Raw genomic sequence first — 21109 nt, forward strand, 5'->3', positions numbered from 1 at the left:
TTGCTTTTACATTTTTGTTAACACCTCAACTAGTAAGTATGTCAGTGTGCATAATGTCAGTATGTCAGTAGTAATCAACTTGTGATTATGAAGATACAGGTCACATCACATTTACTCATTTTGACACGGGAGGATACTCAGCACCTTAGGTTTATAGTGGCTCTCAGCAAAGCAATCCTGTTGGGCTCTTTCCCTCTTTTATTTCCAAGCAACCTATTTTCTCTCACATGTCCATGAAGTCCCTTATTATTATTCTTTTATCTACACTAACAAGTAATTTAAAGTTGTAAATTAACTTACCAGCACATTTTTGGGATGGGGGAGGAAGTCTTCACAGTGAAGAGAGAGGACATGTACACACACAACATCCAAAGTCAGCAATGAACCCAGGTTCTTGTACCACGTACCAGGAGTAGATTTATTGACACTCTCCAATTGATTCCAATATGAATGCGAGACCTATGCGTGAGGGAAAATTAATGAGTTCATAAAACTTCTTCCATGTGCACCAGCTCACTGAAAACTCATCCAAGTTCCTAACTTTCAAGAGCAAGCTAAGGCCAAGTGCATAAATAAGCTTATTTTTCATGAAAGGTCTTTACTGCCTGTCAATACGGGACATTCACATACATACTCCCGAGCAGGGGTTCCCAACTTTTTTATGCCTTGGAGCAAAGCAAGGGGTCCGTGGGACCCAGGCTGGGAACCCAAGCTTCACAGTTTCACTGATGAGAAAGCAGCAGTTGTCTTGATGCATTCCCATTCCTATCTTGGAAACAATGAGACTGACTAACTGTATTGCTAACTTTGCTAAGCTGACATCAGTTAACTCAGCACAAGAAATCACAGGCTGCATAAATCAATTCAATGTCCCAGATTTACTGCTGAGCCCCAGACTCTAAAATTTGACCCTTTGTTAAATGAAGTTGCTTTGATTGCACTTGAAAAATTTGTTTCTGGTCAAATCTCCTTAGTGCATAATCTAATCCCCACTTCTGCTCCTCATTCGTGACACAAAGCATTATAAAAGTAATTTGTTCTGGCACTGTATTCAGCACAAAGACTAGAAATTGGACAGCCGGAATCGTTACCAGGTCTATCAGCAACATCTGGCCTGAGTTTGATAATGTTGCATAGATTACTCTCTCAAGCCTAAGGGAAGAAGATTGTTTACTGATTAAAGGAGAAAAACTCATTTAACAAAACAAAACACTGTTTATAAATGCTTAGACAGAGAATGTATTTGACCGTCTTAAGATACCATTCAACGTATATAATTGAAAGCAGGTTTTATATATGTGGGGTTACAGGAGACTGCAGGTGCCGAAATCCAGAGCCATAGACAATCTGCTGGAGAAGCTCAGATTGGGGGGATGAGGGAAAGGAATGGTTGACGTCTAGGGTTGAAAACCTGCGTTAGGATTAAGAGTGGAGAAGGGAGATGAAGGGGGAAGGGGAGGTGGGGGAATGATGAGCTAGAGGCTAGAGGATATTCCTTTAGTCTTCTCCCTAGTCCACCAATCACGTCTGGCTTCTGTCCCACCATCAACCCTCCACCCCACCAATTATATACTGACCATTTCCCATCTCCACTCTCAGTCCTGATGCAGGGTTTCAACCTGAAATGTCAACATTTCCAATCCACTCCCACTGAGTGCCTCCAGCAGGCTTCCTTATATGTGGGGCATTTTAATAAACATTAATAAAGCAAATCTAGCATCATACTTTTATAATTGCCTCAAATGAGGAAGTTCATGACAAATAAGTCAAGATTTCGCATGGTGCTGACGGAAAGAAATGGAAGAATTTACTGTTTATCAGTTTACTTTTGCAAACAGATTCTAATTTTAGCCAAACACTCATTCCGAATCTAGTTACATATGTAAAGACAAAATAGCTTTTATGATGAATTATACAAAACTTCATTATGTTAACAACTTTTCAGGTAAGTTCTATTTTGGAGCATGATACATGGAGTTTTATTTTTTTTTCTCACAAGCTTGTTCTAAACGTTATAATGAAGGTAGCATCTAGATTAAATTTACGAGAAAATCCTGAGTTTGGTTCCGGTCTGGCTAATATCAAACTCCGTCTTCTCAGGATCACAGATGATTTGTTTCCACCCTGGTGTTCTGGGTTCTGAGGTGACTGGAATGAGGCCGTATATATACTGGTACTCTCCCACAGATGGGGTAAGTATCTGATGTATGGAAAGTTTCCAAGGTGTTTCACTTCTACTGCTGGTTACCCTGGGCTTCTATGTGTGTTGATGCATAGTTGAGGTTGTTTTATGCCAATTTGAGTACTTCTTCTCTACTTTCAGCAGGCATGGATCAGAGACTGGTATTTATTTTTTATGTTTTGTAACTTATAGCAATTTTTCATATCTTGCACTGTACTGCTGCCAAAAAACAACATATTTCATGGCATATTTTATGTCAGTGGTATGGAACCTAATTCTGACTGATGCATATTTTCTCTGTCCACCTGCTAATCTCCTCCCATTTACAGAATTCAGAACATTCTGTCCATTTTGGGAGACTGGTGCCCTTATCGAATAATGGACATAGTAATGTACCTAAGGAAATAAAATCAAATATCAACTCCCCACTTTGAATCACTTTCAATCTCAGCCACTTGTAAGTCCATTCATAGGGCTATCAGGTAAGAATGAGGCACATTGACATGCATTGGGGATGCAACGTAGGATTGAAGATGATGTTGGTTTTGCACATCAACTTTAGCAGGGGGACTTGCTTGCATTCATTTTTTGTGGGTTTCAAGGTAGCCAATTAGACCAATGTGGGAATTACAGACTCTTCCACAGATAGTGCTGGAGGTGCTTCATAGGTCAGGTGGGTGGGTAGTCTATGAGATGATGCATTCCTCCTGTTATTTAAGATTCCTCTGCCATGCTGAACGCTCCTTTTCACTTCGAGTCTGGGCTCCTAGGAGTCAGTGAGAATGTCACATTATTTAAACGAAGCATTGAAAACATACTTGAATCTTTTCTTTTCTCTTCCAGACAATTGTTAAGTATGCCAAAGCTCATAATGGAATGTCAGTTGCAGGAATCTAGTGTCAGGCAACTGAATGACATAGCCTACCCAAGTACTGTGGACGGTGCCTCAATACTAGGGATTTTGAACTAAGATAGGACACTGATGTAGGTTTACTTATCCTTTGAGGAGATTTGGAGTATTTTGCAGAGACAGCATTGGTGGCATGCTACCAGTTTCTTGGAGCATCTATTCTAGGCAGTCTTAGTTTGGGAAGAGTCACTTCATCACAAAAGATTGGCTCGGCCTGCTGCAATTGCCTCTGAGAAATCATTGTGCTTGCTTGCTTTTGTTTTACTGCATTCTCTCAGCATTTGTGTTGGGCACGTGGCCAAGTGGTTAAGGTGTTCGTCTAGTGATCTGAAGGTCGCTAGTTCGAGCCTCAGCTGTGGCAGCGTGTTTGTGTCCTTGAGCAAGGCAGTTAATCACACATTGCTCTAGTGTCTGTGCGAGGAGTGGCGCCCCACACAGACTTCCAATCTGCGCCTTGTAAGGCATGAAAATGCCCGACGCAGGCCTCTCATGGTCTGAGTCAACGTTCCCTCCCCTCCCCTTCCTCTCAGAAAGCACCGAGGAAAAAGATCCCCATGCACCTGGCAACAAGAAATGTGTCAGGAGCATGAGTAAGTCAGTGAATCACTGCAGGAGAGCGATCGAGTGCATAGCTACGGTGACCTGGGTCTGGAATGTGACTGAGACTGGACATGACTGGGTAAGTGGGCAGATATGGAACTGGTAACAAGAGACCAGAGTGTGTCCATGGATGCCAACATCTAAAACATTCCTGTGCATTCTTGGCCCAATCCTGTCCTGAACATCAAAAACATATTCCATTAAAGCTTCCGTTTGGTGACACCTATTTCTACCCTTCACTACCATGCTCAATAGGATAGTATTGTCTTTCTTATTCATCTTCATGACAAGGTTTTACTGACAAAGTCAACATCTATTGCCTCTTTTTAATTGTCTCTGAATTGAGTAGCTTGTTAGGTCACTTCAGCAGGTACCCGATAGACAACACAGGTAATACTGAAGTCAGACATAGGTCAGAATAGGAAAACGTGCCACATTTCCTCCCTGAAGGAAAACAAAACACTGGGTTCATTATTTATGATGATCTAGCAATTTTGTAGTCATCATTCCTAATATATACATTTTTAATCTTCCTCATAATAAACCAATTTTAAACTTTAGGGCTGCTGTTGTGGCATTTGAACGTGGTTACATAAGAACATAAGAAATAGGAGCAGGAGTAGGCTATCTGGCCCATTGAGCCTGCTCCACCATTCAATAAGATCTTGGATGATCTGGCCATGGACTCATCTCCAGCTACTTGCCTTTTCCCCAATAACCCTTAATTTCCCCGACTATACAAAAATCTGTCCAACCTTGTCTTAATTGTTCACCTAGATCTCTGGATTACCATCATACCTACGAAAATCACAGAAGACCATTTATGTTCCTCACATTTTCAATCCTTTCCTGCCATCTGGAAGAAACCGGAGTACCCAGTGGAAAACCATGCAGTCTTGGGGAGAACATACAAATCCACACCAGAGGTCAGGATTGATTCACACTGCATTAGCTGTGAGGCAGTAGCACAACTAGTTGCCCCATTCTGCCATCAGCAATCTTCCCTCTCTCCACCTCTTGGCCATTAAAAGATGTTCCATCCTATAGGCTTGGCCATCCAGGTTCTTCTGAAATGTGTTGAGAGGTTCTGCCTCCAGCAGCTTTCAAAAACTTGCTGAATTTGTTTCACCAACAAGTCTCTTATCCTCACACTAATTAACATCGAGTGTTGTGCAAGGATCCAAGTCCTTCCTATCATCTGCTTAGGCCTTGCATAATTTTATATACAGCAGTTAATCTTTTATTCTGCCAAGAAGTACAATCCTATCTTTGTCAGTATCTCATTATAACTATCATTGCCCAAGTTTGGTTAAGTCCTGTGTATTAGTAGTCATAGTCATAGCCATACTTTATTAATCCCGGGGGAAATTGGTTTTCATTACAGTTGCTCCATAAATAATAAATAGTAATAGAACCATAAATAGTTAAATAGTAATATGTAAATTATGCCAGTAAATTATGAAATAAGTCCAGGACCAGCCTATTGGTATTGTCTCTGAACTCATCCTCCTGCTGTCATCTCATTTCTAAACTATATAGTCCTCCAGCTGTGGCATAACTCATGTTTTACAGCATAGAACATAGAATAGTGTAACATAGTACATGCTCTTTGACCCGTGATGTTGTGCTGAAACACTGTATTTTATATTCTAGTATTTATTGTAAACCTACTCCACAATCAGTCTGAACCTTCCCTCCTACATCAAAGTTCAAAGTAAATTTAATTGTCAAAGTACATTTATGTTACCATGCACAATCTTGAGATTCATTTTCTGATGGGCACAGTCAATAGGTCTATAGAATAACAACCATAACAGAATCAATGAAAGACTGCCCAACTGGGCTGTTCAACCAGAGTGCAGAAGACAACAAACTGAGAAAATATTTTAAAAAAGTAAGCAGTAAATATCAAGAACATGAGATGAAGAGTCCTTGAAAGTGAGTCCATTGGTTATGGGAACATTTCAAGTGGGCAAGTGAAGTTGAGTGTAACCCTTCATTTTTCTTTCATACATGTGCCTATCAAAGAATCTCTTTTATGTCCCTATTGTATCAGCCTCTACCACCACCACCGGCAGTTCATTCTTGCACTTACCACTCTCGGTGTAAAACATCTGCTTCTGACATCTCCCCTATTCCAGGGGTCCCCAACCTTTTTTGCACCGCGGACCGGTTTAATATTGACAATATCCTTGTGGACCAGCCGACCCGGTGGGGGGTGTTCAAGTTCGACAGTGCATGATGACAGGGAATGAGGAAAGGTGCAGCTGAATCATATCATTTCCTCGCAGCCCGGTAGCACATGCTTTGCGGCCTGATACCGGTTCGCGGCCCGGTGGTTGGGGACCACTGCCCTAAACCCTGAAGAGGATGTCCTCTAGTATTAGACATTGCCATCTTTGGGAAAAAGGCACTGGGTATCCACTCTAGATAGGCCTCTTATAATCTTCTACACCTCTACTAAGTGGCCTCTATTCCTTCTTTGCTCCAAACTGAAAAACACTAGCTTGCTCAACCTTTCTACGCAAGACATACTCTCTAATCCAGGTAGCATCCTGGTAAATCTCATCTGCACCCTCCCTGAGGCTCCCATATCCTTCTTATAAAGAGGCAACCAGAACTGAACACAATACCCCAAGTACAGTTCTAACATTATTTTTCTGCTCTTATCTAATATCTTGGCCAATGAAGACAAGTATCTCATTTGCCTTCAAAATCAGTATCTACTTGCATTGTACTTTCAGTTGTCTGTGGACAACCATTTCAAAATTCCTCTGTTCCTCTGTATTTTCAATACTATCACTTAATCATTTATTCCTTACTTTGATTGGAACCAAATGCATTTCTTATTAGTTTTCCAGATGGAGCTCCACTGACTATCTTTATGGCCAGATAGCCAGTCCATTGGTATATTCTTGTAGCAGCCCAAATCCTGCTTTCATTTTTTGAACTTTGATCACATCAGCAAACTTCTCCATCAAATCCCCTACATTCCAGTCTAACTCAATATTTGTTGCAAATATCAAGGGATATACAGTTGCAAGAAAAACTTGTGAACCCTTTGATATTATCTGGTGTTTTGCATTAATCACTCATAAAATGTGGTTTGATCTTCACCTAAGTCACAATATTGGACAAACACAATCTGCCTAAACTAATAACACACAAACAATTGTACTTCTTCTCATCATTACTGAGTACACCATTTAAACAATCACAGTCTAGATTCAAAAAAGTATGTGAACCTCTGGGGTAATATCTTCCACAAAAGCTATTTGGAGTCAGGTGTTCCAATCAATGAGATGAGATTGGAGGTGTGGATTGTAGAGGTGCCCCGCCCTATAAAAAAGACACACAAAGTCAGGTTACTGACAGAAAGGGTACAGGGGTTTTTTTTATAGAATATGACGAATAAACAGGAATAGGATACTAGGATGGTCAAAGATGGGAGGGTGAAGTGTAGATTTGTATATATATGTGTGTGTGTGTGTGCGATTGGGTGAAGGGATTTAGAATGTATGTCTAGTGCACATTTTGGAGCAGAGGGTGGCGGTAATGCACCATTAAGCTGGATGCCAACCGCCGTAAAACAAGATACAGACAGACAGGTTACTGACAGAGTCTGCCCTTTACAAGAAAGATCTTTTTATGTGCACCATGTCTTGATCAAAACAACTTTCAGCGGACCTTAGAAGAATTGTTGAGATGCATGAGGCTGGAAAAGGGTACAAATGCAATTCTAAAGACCTAGGTGTTCACCAGTCCACAGTAAGAGAAACTGTCCACAAATGAAGGAAATTCAGTACTGTTGTTACTCTCCCTAGGAGAAGGCGTCCTGCAAAGATCACACCACGAGCACAATGTGCACTGCTTAAGGAGGTGAAAAAGAACCCAAGAATAACAGCAAAAGACCTGCAGAAACCTCCAGAACTTGTTAAAGTCTCTGTTCATGTGTCCATTATAAGAAACACAAAATAATCTGCAGATGCTGGGATCAAAGTAACACTCACAACGTTGACTCATCGTTTCCACGGATGCTGCCCGACCTGCTGAGTTCCTTCAGCGTGTTGTGAGTGTTCCATTATAAGAAAAGCACTGAACAAGTATGGTATTCATGGAAGGACATCATGGAGGAAACCACTGCTCCCCAAAACAAAAATGCTTCACATCTCAAGTTTGCAAAAGACCACCTTGATGTTCCATAACGTTTCTGGAACAAGTGGACCGAAAAGACAAAAGGCGAACTTCTTGGCAGAAATGCACACTGCTATGTTTGGAGGAAAAAGGACACTGCACACCAACACCAAAACCTCATGGTTTGGGGCTGCTTTGCTGCCTCAGGGCCTGGACAGCTTGCATTCACTGAGGGAACAATGAATTCAAAATTGTATCAAGGCATTTTACAGGAGAATGTCAGGGTAGCAGTCCGTCACCTGAAGCTTAGTAGAAGTTGGATGATGCAACAAGACAATGATCCAAAATACAAGAGTAAATCAACAACAGAAAGATTTAAAAAGAAGAAAATCTGTGTTTTGAAATGGCCAAGTCAGAGTCCAGCTCTTAACCCAATTGAAATGCTGTGGGATGACCTGAAGAGAAAGGTACCCCAGAAATATTGATGAACGGAATCAGGTTTGTATGGAGGAATGGTCTAAAATTCCTCATAGCTGATGCGCGGGATCGATCAACAGTCACTGGAGAAGTTTGGTTGAAGTTATTGCTGTACAGGGGCCGGGGGGGGGGGGGGGGGTCACACCAGTTACTGAAAGCAAAGGGAAGGTTCACATACTTTATTGGATCAATTTTCCTCAATAACTAAATGGACAAGTATAATGTTTTTTGTGTTATTTATTTAATTGGGTTCTCTTTATCTAGTTTTAGGATTTGCGTGAAGATCTGATCACATTTTAGGTCATATTTATAGAGAAATACGGAACATTCTCAAGGGTTCACAAACTTTCACAAGGGTTCACCACTGTAATACTGAGCTCTGAGGATGAAAAAAAAAGTTTGGCAGTGTCTACGTCAGGACAAACAAATTCTTCCCCTTTCCTAGTTTCTTAAGTAAAAATATCTCCTCAATGACAAACCTTTCCACTTCCTTTCATATTTTTATTGCTTGTAATCACTTTCTCTTTTCTGAAATTTCCGAGGATCTTGCTGCATTTAATACCAGTTGTTTTTATCTTTGTAAATCTCAGACAAGTAAATGTTTAATTTGGTGAAGGTATCTTATCAGAATCTGCAGGAGTCAAATGTTTCATAAACTGCAAGTATTGCAATTTAATGACCAACCCACTGAACACAATTGCTGACTTTGTGCTTTCTGTTTTAATTTGCTACATTGCAACACTGAAGTCTATCACAGGCTATTAAATAGTTAGAGACATCCGAAGGTTATGCACTTAAATCAGCCTGGGCCAAGTTTAACATATAAATTGTAATGTAAAATTGCAAGGGCATTGGTTCCTCACTGGTTATTTGTATTATTGGAAATCTTGAGATTTATTAACATGAATAAATTAGTGACCTTATTTTCTGTGCTCTGAGGTACTTTTTCATATGCTGAAGATATCAGCTACAACTGCTATCTTCAACATCCCTACACATGAAGATTACGTTTTATTTGATAAAAGCTTTAAACAATGGTTATGATCCCTATCATTGATTTTATCAAGGCTCTCTCACAGTTCCAAACATTATTTAGTTTGTTGCTCAGATAAATCAAAGCCCCTGAGGAAAGTTTGCATTATGTAAGAGGAAAGCCATCCTACAATTTCCAAAAAAAAAATGACATTATCCATCATCCTTTTGCATGGGTCATTGAAAACTACAATGCAGATGCGGCAGGCAGTTCAGAAGACAACCGGTATGTAAAGCAAGAAGATCTGAGCATAAGAGTAAACATAGGGCAATAGTGCAAGCAAGCCAGAATACTATGCACGAATACTATGTCCTGACGAAGGGTCTCAGCCTGAAACGTTGACTGTACCTCTTCCTAGAGATGCTGCCTGGCCTGCTGCATTCACCAGCAACTTTGATGTGTGTTGCTTGAATTTCCAGCATCTGCAGAATTCCTGTTGTATACTATGCACAATTCCAGTTTCCCTTCCTGAGGAAGGATTGGTGTAAATTTACTACTGTCACATATACCCGCATACAGTAAAAAAACTTCTGTTTGCGTTCCATCCAGGTACACCAAGTTGGTATAAAAAGGAAAAAGAATTTACAATTAACTGTTTCAGCTACTGAGCAAGTGCAAGGGCCAAGACAAAGTAGATAAAGGACAGGCCATCTCAGATTGAGATGAGAAGATTTGTTACTCGGAATTCTCTAATCTGAGGTTCAATCATTGATATTTGCTTAATTAGATTTGAACTATTTGTACATGTTTCTGCTTAAATTTTCAACCTCACATTTTTGATGAATGATATTTCTTTAATCCCCAGAACTACCAGATTTTACTCGGATTCTCTTCCCATTTAAATGGCTAACACTCAAACTACATTCTTTGTCCTCACTGAAACCTGTGACCTCCTGTTGTTGCAAATACAACCACGTGCACATGTGCTTGAGTGCTTCTCCCATGAGTCGTGGTTATTTTAGCTTCCTAGTTTCAAGTTCATTAGACTCCCATTGCTTCTCTCTATGCCACATCGCAAACTATGCAGCTCATTGCTATGTTAGAGAGATCACCCAAATTTCAGCCTCAGGGAGAAAAAGACTCTATTTACTTTTTCTTTAGCCCATCAACACAACACAAACTCATTTATTCAATCAATAGCATCACATCCCTGCAGCTGAAAGGATGTTGTTTTATGTTTCATTGGGGATGCTGGAGTTTTGGAATTAATGTGAAAATAGCAATTATTAATTCAAACAAGAATCAGCCTTCTGTTATTAATGTAACTTGCAAGTAGTAATCAGTTTGAAATTAAAAGGACACACAGTCCTCTCTGTCTTATCTACAGAACACAGGTTGTTGACCCCAGCAGGACGTTGGTTGCTCAAGTGATATGATTTGTTTACAAAGTGAAGTGACCATCAGATTGCTTGTGCGCATCAGAAAAACATAAAACAATGGGGTTCTGTTAATTGGCCTGCATCAAACCAGGCAACTATGGCAAGGTATTTTGCACTATTGTGTCTGAGACTAAGGAATTTTGCAAACTAGACTGATATTGACACTAAGCACATAAAACATGTTCACAGGCATATTTAATTAATCAATAGTTGGGATACTTGTACACTCAGAGAGTCATTAATTTTGAGTGTCGGGGATCTCTGAGCTCAGAAGCTGTTGGACTACACGTGCAAATTTCTTTGTCTAGTTCTTGAACATCAGATGTATCTCCCATTGTAGATATGTAACTCAATGGAACTATCTTCAGACTCAAAATATTTAAATAAACAATGTCACCGTAGCTATTGAAAATGTATTGAATCGGCTGTTGTTACCTTTAATCATAAGGGTATGAAAACGTGATTTATTTTGAGTTGGGAAGACTCCACAGAGAGGATCTTCGGAAAAATGCCTACTTGTCAAGTTGAATGAAGACTTTCATGTCACCAGCTTCAGTGTCTCTCCAGCAACGAAGGTCAGTCCTAACAATGTCGTAATTGAGAATTGGTTTCAGAATCAGAATCAGAATCAGGCTTATTATCACCTGCATGTGTTGTGAAATTTGTTAACTTAGCAGCAGCAGTTCAATGCAATACATAATATAGAAGAAGAAAAAACAATAATAAATAACAGTACAAGTATATTGAATAGAATAAAAACTATGCAAAAACAGAAATAATATCTATTAAAAAAGTGAGGTAGTGTTCACGGTTCAATGTCCATTTAGGAATCAGATAGCAGAGGGGAAGAAGCTGTTCCTGAATCGCTGAGTGTGTGCCTTCAGGCTTCTGTACCTCCTACCTGATGGTAACAGTGAGAAAAGGGCATGCCCTCGGTGCTGGGGGTTCTTAGTAACGGACGCTGCCTTTCTGAGACACCGCTCCTTGAAGACATCCTGGGTACTTTGTATGCTAGTACCCAAGATGGAGCTGACTAAATTTACGACCCTCTGCAGCTTCTTTCAGTCCTGTGTAGTAACCATGTCCCCCCATACCAGACAGTGATGCAGCCTGTCAGAATGCTCTCCACGGTATATCTACATAAGTTTTTGAGTGTATTTGTTGACATACCAAATATTTTTAAGCTCCTAATGAAGTATAGCCACTGTCTTGCCTTCTTTATAACTGCATCGATGTGTTAGGAACAGGTTAGATCCTCAGAGATCTTGACACCCAGGAACTTGAAACTGCTCACTCTCTCCATTTCTGATACCTCTATAAAGACTGGTATGTTCAATATTCATCTTTAGAGGACTCCAAGTTGAGATGAACAATTTGAACATGCATTGAAACCATCATATCGATTTCAATACAACATTACACAGATAGCAGAGGGGAAGAAGCTGTTCTGTGTAATGCATAGCACTGCTTTGTGAACCTTACAAATACAGATTGCGCTTTTTATGTGATTTTCACAAGGAGCACAGGAGGGAACTACAGTGAAATTTGATACCAAATAATCACCTGGATTTGGAAACCAGAGGTTTGTATATTAAAAACCTGTTGACTTGTATTGAGCAATAAATTTCAGTGATAATAAACCCAATTCTGATTGCCATTTTGAAAAAAAAACTGATCGTATTTAATTTACATTTAAAACCATATTATAATATGTAATAGGCAGTTATTGCTGAATAGATAATGCTCATGTTTGTTCATTACGGTAATCTTCTACACAGGTACGTCTTTCATGTGATTACCTGAACAGATAGAATGAATTCAGCCCTGAAATCAGCTGAGTTTATTTAGACATAACCTTTGACTCAGTAACTATCAATCACCCTTCCCCCACAACATTCCATCTATTTATAAGTTATTGCAATATAAATCATTCATCGGGGTCAAGTTTCAAAGAAACAGACCTCTGCTTGCTATGGGCTGTTCATGACACACCACTAAACAGTGATAGGACAGAGTGGGACAACTCCCACTGACTAATCTGGACAGTAGTAATTGGTAACTGCTTTACTAAATTGTATTATATTGCTCTGACCTAGCTTGCAATGATTCTCCTCATACAGATCAAGTCCAATTTTAATAATGAACAAGGAATTAATAAATTATGGATGTTAAATAATTATTCTATCTGAATCTTAATGATTGAAAATAGAAAATTCATCCTGGAAACTATCAATGGTTTAAGTGAAGAAAATTAATGTTAAAAATTTGATATCTATAAACAATTAAATGTAAAAGTAAAAGCTTACAGGTCCCATGATTTGATGGCTGGATGCTAAAATAATTTAAATTGGCTGTGATGGAATTAGACTGTTTGGAATACTGAATTCAGGGAAGGAGTGTAGAGTGGGCTCAAAACAGAAAATCCTAAAAAGCTCAGCAGGTCAGGCAGCATTTTTGGAAAGAGATAAGAGATGAGGGAGTTTTGGATATGGGTATGGGAGTATGAAGGGAGGCAAACTGAGTGAGATCTGGGTAGAAAGACATCAAATTGTTTGATCTATTGAAAGGCACAAGGTGTGGGGGAAGTGGAATTTTCTAATAGGATTTTAAAACCGTGGTAAGGGGAGACTGCAAATAGATGGGGGGAGTTATTAAATATATGAGGAGTGTGAGATGAGACGTTGGGTATTAAGAGGAGGTGAAGTATGAAGCTAAAACATAAGCAGTCCCTCTTTGGTTCTGAACTCACACTGAATGATACAGAACAGCATTTAGTGAGGATAGTAGGGAAGCCACAGGCAGTAGTAGGTTAGTGGCTGGAGAAGAGTATAGGCAACAGCAACAGGGATGGACACCACAGACTGCATCATCCTCACTGCCTTGAGTACTGTCCTTATGGAGTTCTCCCATTTTCTCTGCGACCACAGAGCTCTGATTTCCTCCCACATCCAAAAGACATGCTCAGGCTAGGTTAATTGGCTTCTGTAAATTACACTAATGTAGGTTAAGGGCAAGAAGAATCAAAGAAAAATTAATGGGCATGTGAGAAAGATTAAGTTGCAGATTACAGGGAAATAAGGAAAGAGGGAATGGAACTGATGGAATTGCTCTCTTGGGAACCCAGCATGGATCTGAAGGTTAAAGGCCAATGACTTATGCTTTGTAATCAGTTTGCAGATCCCACAAGAGGTTAAACCTGCTACCGTGACCTGGGAGATGCAAGATGCTACTTCATTGACAGTTATTTAGCTTAGTTTTGCTCCCTTTAATTGTTTAAGAGTGGTAGTTTTAATCATATTTTAAATACATGCAGGTAACTGATGTACCTTTTTGGTTTTAGTAATATATAAATTCTCAAATTGCTATGTTTCACAAAAAGACAAGACACATGAGATACCCAAACCCAGCCCAGTCCCTCAACTGCTTCCATGTGGCAATGACCAGAGCTCTAATTGGATCAGTGGCTCTGATGGTATAGAAGCAAAAAGATTTTATATGGCTCGCTACTGTGCCCCAACATTTGCAGGAGGGAATGAATGACGGGGTTATCAACGAATTGTTGCAGAGAGGTACACGTGATCTCCAGTATTGTAGTCTCTGTTTCAAGCAAAAGCATGTGGCGAACTCTTCAGTGCTCCTTCCATCACATCTACTGGTCAGGCTGACCCGATGATATGCTCACCATCTCAGAATGCGCCCTCGTCATGAAAGCATCCTCATCGTGGTCCACATTTGAGCTTCCTGGGATAGAGTGGGTGCATAGGCCATTCCCTCAGTGGGCACCCATGTTTGGTATCATACTACAGATAACTCATACCCAAAGCAGTTCCATGTCACATTTATCTTTCTCTCTAGTCTGTTCTTCACTCATGGTAACCTGGTCTCATGTGTTGCTGTAAGGTACCAGGTACATTGACATACTGTGTGTTAGAGTGAGGTTTTTTTGGGTAGATGATTCGTTTACACTTAAATGACTTTGGCCACCAGACTTCTATTTGACAAGGTACTCTGGATTGAGTCCACAACAATGCGCTTCCTAAAAAGGTGTGAATACCAGATGCTTCTAGTGCCGTAGTTTGACCTGATGCTGTAGTTTGAAAGACAGTATTATCTATATTTTATAAATATTAATTGTCCTCTATGTTAGCACATAAAACACCAAATAAATATATTGTGGATTTGACTTGCACTCCTAAAGGCTGTGAGTACCAACCCAGAAAGCTTCAAAAGGAAGCATTGTCTATAACTTTGTAAATAGCGATTGCCCTTTGTGTTTAGCATATAAATATCGATCCCACATTGGGCTAGCAGACCTTTCTACCGAAAGCGTCTCGGTACATAGATGCCTGTTGTACCTTGTTGTGTCGAATAAAGAAGCTGCTTTGTATCTACCAGTGACTCTGTCTCTCCAGTGATTTCATCCACGCTACCAACATTTGGTGTCAGGAATGGGATACCTTCATGACCCGTCGTGTGGCCAGCGTTCCTAGCAGTCTAGCTTGGTGAGTATTTTTCTAAAATAACACTCACACTTGGGTCTGTTCGATCGGTGGTGCACGGGACATGAGGTATCACGAACGTGAAGAGCTGAACTGGTAGATATGAAAGTACTGTGTGCGTGTGCATGTGTGTTTATGTAAGTGAGGAATCTTCGCATGTTAACTTGGTGAGACCTGGACCACCAGTTGCGAAAGGTGGTAAATAATGGTACGGTTCAAGATGCCAGAGTGGGGGTGTGTATACTCGATCGGGGAGCTGCATTTTAGTGTATGCGTTTGCAAGTGTGATGCAAAGGAATACAGCAGACATCATAAATTCAGGTTCTCAAAAGTGGCAGATTGTGGAATACATACTCTGCGGTTTTATATTTTGTGTAGTGTGGGAATTAATATACAGATATCTCAGGGAGAGGTTTTACCCAGATAGATCTACCAGAATGGCACCTATTGAAGTCAGGCAACGTCAGGTTGAGAACCCTGATGATTCGAGCCAGCCTTGACCTTGATTACGACTATTCATAAGCCCTTCACCCCCGGAGAGAAACAAAGCATTTTGTCTGAATTGCCCTCACTTAAAGTCGCAAGTGGGAATTCAGAATCCTGGCACAAGCTCGAGGAAATGGTTGAAATCCACCAGATGCACCCTAAAGATACACACGTGTTAGTGAAAGTGAAGTGCCCGAGGAATATGTGAGACAGGATGGCCCAGGGGGTGGGGGATGGTACATGGGCAACCACCGGGAGCACCAGTAATGAAGAAGGATATCGCTTTTTTAAAGGGGAAGTGAGGCAGTGACTGGGGGGAGGCGAGAGTAGCTGGGGAATGATAATGGCAGTGATTCAAAAAGCTGACGAGACAGCCATGGATTATGCAGAACGTAAATACCGAGTGTACGAGGAGTATTCAGGGTTGGATAATCCAGGGAGGGATGACCAAGTCTTCCTGAAAATGCTGAAGGAAGGCCTGAGCTCAGCCCACCAGGAAGTTTTAGATTTAGGCATAACGGTGGGGTCCACCTACTCTGCGATAGTTTCATGGGCCAGTGAGATAGACCGAAGAAAAGGCAAGAGAAATCGTACAGTGGGTATAGTGGATGCAGCTGCTGTGATGTCCCGGAGAGTTTGTTCTGCTTGCCGGCAGCCAGGGCACCCAGCAAAGGACTGCTGGACCAGGTATAAGGCAGTGAAGGAGTTGATATGCTACAGCTGTGGCCTATCAGGACATGGCTGGAGACAGTGTCCAAAAGGGAGGGGGAAAACCCAGGCGAAGGTCACAGCAGACACCCAGTCACTCACCCCATCAGCAACCAGTATGACTGTCGATCAGATCAAAGAGTTAGTAACGGCGCCTCTTAGGGCAGAAAAAAATGTGGCAGTGGGCTCCACTGCCAGCGCTGGTGACCTGCGGATGTACACAACAGCATTGTTAGGAGGACGGCAATGCAATATGTTAGTGGACACAGGGGCATCGGTATCGATAACAGACTTACCCTTACCAACAACCGGACAGGCCAGTTATATCAGGGGTGTAGGAGGGAAAACAGTGAAAGCAGAAAGAAGCGAGAAGCAAATACTAGAAATCGGGGAGTACAGCTTCCAGTGTATTTCTGTGTATGTCCAAATAATGAGGGCACGATCCTTGGAATAGACATCCTAAGGGAAGCACGAGCTGTTATAGATTCGGGAAAGGGAGAAATAATATGGACGAGTCATGGGCAGCGAACGCATACAACCAACAGAATACACAACCTGCATAGCATAGTCGCAGCTGCCCCGATCATCAGAGACTGCAGCCCGGATGGGGTCTATGGGTTACCTTGTCAGCAGTTCCCAGCAGTGTGGGCTACACACAAGTAAGATTATGGTCAAGTAAAGATAAACCCAGTTAAAATAGAGGAGGGTCTGTATAAACCCCATAAGCAGGACCCTATACAAACTGACACCATGACCACTGTTCAGGGTATAGTGAAGGAACAAAAACACCAGGGGATACTCAGAGAGACTTGTTACGTACCCTGTAACTGGGTTGCCAAATCAGTAGAAATGGATCACTCAGTTGGAGTCTGGATTACTGGAACTAAGAGAGTTTTATTAAAGAAGCAAGCAACACAGTACTCTAATCAAAAGGATAATAAATGCAACAGTTCAGCAATGATAAACACACATGTACACAGAATTAGGATAACAGGATCAATCAAGCTCTATCGTCGTCTAGGTGTAAATGGCCAGTTTCAAAGTGACGCAAAGTTCAGTTCAACTGAGTTCAGTTCAGTTCACAGTAATCACTGCTGTGGTGATGGACAGTGGGGGGAAGGAGAGAGAGAGCAAAAACGAATGAATATTCAAACGGCTTCCACACAGACCTTCGATATTCTTCGCAGTCAGCTTTCGGGCGAGCCCTTTGTGATGTCTTCTGAGGTCACTGACCGTGACCCCTCCGTTTCCAGATACGATCGTTTCTCTGCGGTGAACCTGGCACCCAGGCAAGGGCGGACACACACCAGGTTCCCGCCGATCGTACCTTTCCACCCTGTGCATCTATGGCTTGGTCCCGCGACCAGCCCCTCAAAAACTCCCACCGACTTGTGGGAGGTGCACCGCTTCCAGGGTCTTGTTACCTCGTGGTGTCGTGTGTGTGTCTTGCCTTAGTGAACCTGTCCCTTTTTATCCCCCTGCTGGGGTATCGCCTATCCATCACTTCAAACAGTTCAGGGTTCAAAGGGGAGCCGATCCTGACAGCTCTCCTTCCGTCCCTTCATTAACATCTCCCAATGCTGCTCCATTGTTTTCCTTATCTCTCTTTCTCCTGAAGACAGGTGGCAGACCAACTGCTGATCCCACTGGTGCCAGCACAGGACAGTTAACATCTTAATCTATGTGTACTCTCGTCACAGACTGTGGCCACTCCAGAACATAAAGTTTTCCCAGTTCCTCCGAGGGCAGACATTACTGCAAATAAGGCAGCAGGGGAACAAGAGGCAATTGAAATTGCAAGTGTCCAGGAGGAAACGACAGAAGCCAGCTTAGTAAAATTATATGAAGAGGTAGAAGCAGAAGAGAAGGAAAAATGGAGGAGAAAAGGAGCAAAGGAGGGATCAGATGGGTGCTGGACACATGGGGAGGAAAGAGTCGCGGTGGCCCCACCCTGTTTTAGACAGATATTACTGAAGTTATATCATGGGGTGATGCATCAGGGAAGGCAGAGCATGAACACAACCCTCCGGCAGGACTGGCGGTGGCCAGGGATGGGCAGGAATGTTGAGAAATTCTGCCGCCGTTGTATTATTTGTGCCCAGCATAACCCTGATAAGGGCAAAAAACCACAGCTGGCAAATCAGCCTCGGCCGAGGGGACCCTGGGAAAACATCCAGATAGACTTCACGGGGCCCCTGCCAAATGGATCACTTCACCCGGTGGGTAGAGGCTTTCCCAACAAGGGACTGCACTGCCGGCACTGCTGCATGGATCCTAGTTCAGGAAATCCTCCCAAGGTGGGGAACCCCAGTTCAGGTGGATTCAGATCAGGGAGCACATTTCACGGGGAAAGTGATGAAGGAAATGTGCTGACTGCTAGGGATTCGACAGCGGTTCCACGTACTCTACCACCCCCAGAGTTCAGGGATGGTAGAAAGGATGAACCGAACAATCAAGAATGCATTAGCCAAAGCTATAGCTGAGACAGGAAAGACATGGGTTGATGGGTTGATGCATTACCAGGAATCCTGATGACATTGCACGTAACCCCGAACTGCACTTTGGGTCTCAGCCCCTACGAATTATTGACGGGGCGAGCTATGCGACTCCTTTATGGGGTAATTACGGGTTGCGGGGAGCCTGGGGCTTTAGGGAATAGAATGACCCAATATATGGAAGACCTTTGTAACCAACTTAAAGTGTTGAGGGACCGAGCCAAACAACAGCAGCGAATCACCGATCAAAGAGAGCCAGAGGGAAAGGGGATAGTCCTTCCACAGCCCGGCGATCAAGTTATGGTGAGGGTGTTGCCGGAAAGGCCAGGGTTTGCCCCCAGGTGGATAGGACCACAGACAGTACTCTTAACCAATGACACATGTGTCTGTGTACAGACTCGGCAAGGCAGCCTGTGGAAACACTGGACTCAGGTTAAAGCATACAACTCACCCTCTTGTTGCTCCCACAGACAGAGTGGGGAACCAAGTGTACCCAGTAACCATATAATTACAGAGAACCTAAGAGAGGAACACCAGCCGGCCATGCCAGACCTGACCACAGCTGATGAAAACATACCCGGAGAAAACGCAAAGGCAAAAAACGCCGAGAGTGTGGCAGAAGACACTGAGAACGTGTTGGAAAACCACAAATAGCCTGCTAAAGTGTGATGATGATGGTACTCTGTAAAGAAGGCTGGTTGCTGAAGGTAGATAATTAATTTTATAGCATAATATAGAAAATTATTGGGAAATAGATGGAGAGGGATTTTTAAGTTAAAGCAGAGATGGCAATTTCCACCACTTCGATGGCATTTCAGACTGCACACGGCATCTGGAAGCAGTCACCCCCAGTCTGAGGAGCAGGGCCCTTTTTAGCAATTGGACCAGTGATCAACCGGACATTTCGGAAGGGGATGCCACCAGGGAGAGGTCCTTGCAGACTTTTACATAGAGGCCACCCCAACCCCTTCCTGTACATCGATGAGATAGCCTGTGGGTGCTCTTGGAAGGAGAGTTTCAGTGACCAGAGGATAAAGGGCTGAAGACAAAGGAATGTGATTAAGCTGCAGTCAGCCTGCAGGGAAAGAGCCGACAGGCACATGAAAGGAGCTGCATTCCTAAAGACTTGGAACAGCCTCTCTGTTTAGCATTTGGTAGGTAGCGATTAGGGAATGCTAGGATAGATATCAAGGTACATAAAATTGGGGGGAAATTTCGACACAGGGCATTTTTGCAGCCCTATTTGAGCAGATCCTCCTAGGTTGGCCTTTCCTGATACAAATTTAATTTTTGTCCAGGAGGGCCAAGAGGAGGGACTATTAGAGTGAGTTTTTTTTGGGTAGATGATTCGTTTACACTTAAATGACTTTGGCCACCAGACTTCTATTTGACAAGGTACTGTGGACTGAGTCCACAACAATGCGCTTCCTAAAAAGGTGTGAATACCAGATGCTTCTGGTGCCGTAGTTTGACCAGATGCTGTAGTTTCGAAGACAGTATTATCTATATTTTATAAATATTAATTGTTCTCTATTTTAGCACGTAAAATACCAAATAAATGTATTGTGGATTTGACTTGCACTCCTAAAGGCTGTGAGTACCAACCCAGACACGTTGGCGTCGGGAGAAAAAGATGAAGTCAGAAGGTGTGATATTTTGTATGTAGCTTCAAAAGGAAGCATTGTCTATAACTTTGTAAACAGTGATTGCCCTTTGTGTTTAGCATATAAATATCAAGCCTGCATTGGGCTAGCAGACCTTTCTACCGAAAGCGTCTCCATCCATATGATGCCTGCTGTAACTTGTTGTGTCGAATAAAGAAGCTGCTTTGTATCTACCAGTGACTCCGTCTCTCCGGTAATTTCATCCACACTACAACACTGTGTTCCTCATCACGATTATTATTCTCCTTCTCATCCTCTCCTGCTCCAGCAGCCTCTATCCTCCATCGATTACAAGATGAGCCCCTTCCTATGTCATAGGCCCTGATATGGCAAAGGACTGTGCCCGAAGTGGGTTATCTCTTCTCAAGTTTTGGTAGGTTTGGTTAAATGGTGAAGATAAAGGCCTTTTAATAACTTTTCATTTTATTCCTGTGGAGACTTAGACACATGGTGAAATCTGTACTCTCATGTGAGAACAGTACTTTCCTACAAAGTTCAAATAACAAATCTAGCAAAATACATTGTTCCATGATGAGAGTTTC

At 42.1% G+C, this 21109-nt stretch overlaps 2 protein-coding genes across 9 annotated transcripts in view; one reads left to right on the forward strand and one right to left on the reverse strand.

The window, feature by feature from the left end:
- The window catches only part of shld2 (shieldin complex subunit 2), a 115942-nt gene that overhangs the window by 59701 nt on the left and 35132 nt on the right, over window positions 1-21109 (reverse strand). For 3 of the 8 annotated variants that reach the window (XM_063070724.1, XM_063070725.1, XM_063070723.1), the window contains one exon: window positions 301-459. The gene's annotated coding sequence lies outside the window, so the exon portion shown is untranslated. Of the gene's footprint in view, window positions 1-300; window positions 460-4490; window positions 4860-11150; window positions 11278-21109 lie in introns of those variants that run through there. The other 5 variants (XR_010020879.1, XM_063070719.1, XM_063070722.1 and 2 more) reach the window with 4 other exon arrangements.
- On the forward strand, window positions 11218-17637 carry LOC134358479 (uncharacterized). The gene is made up of 2 exons (XM_063070729.1): window positions 11218-11290; window positions 15128-17637. Exon 2 carries the CDS (start codon window positions 16038-16040, stop codon window positions 16860-16862), a length of 825 nt encoding a protein of 274 aa, XP_062926799.1. The 5' UTR covers window positions 11218-11290; window positions 15128-16037; the 3' UTR covers window positions 16863-17637.

Source organism: Mobula hypostoma, chromosome 18 (genome assembly GCF_963921235.1).
Source record: "Mobula hypostoma chromosome 18, sMobHyp1.1, whole genome shotgun sequence".
In the NCBI taxonomy this organism is placed as follows: Eukaryota; Metazoa; Chordata; class Chondrichthyes; order Myliobatiformes; family Myliobatidae; genus Mobula; species Mobula hypostoma.

Excerpts from the sequence above, each read along its gene's own strand:
- LOC134358479 (XM_063070729.1), top strand. The coding sequence starts at position 16,038 with ATGATAATGGCAGTGATTCAAAAAGCTGACGAGACAGCCATGGATTAT.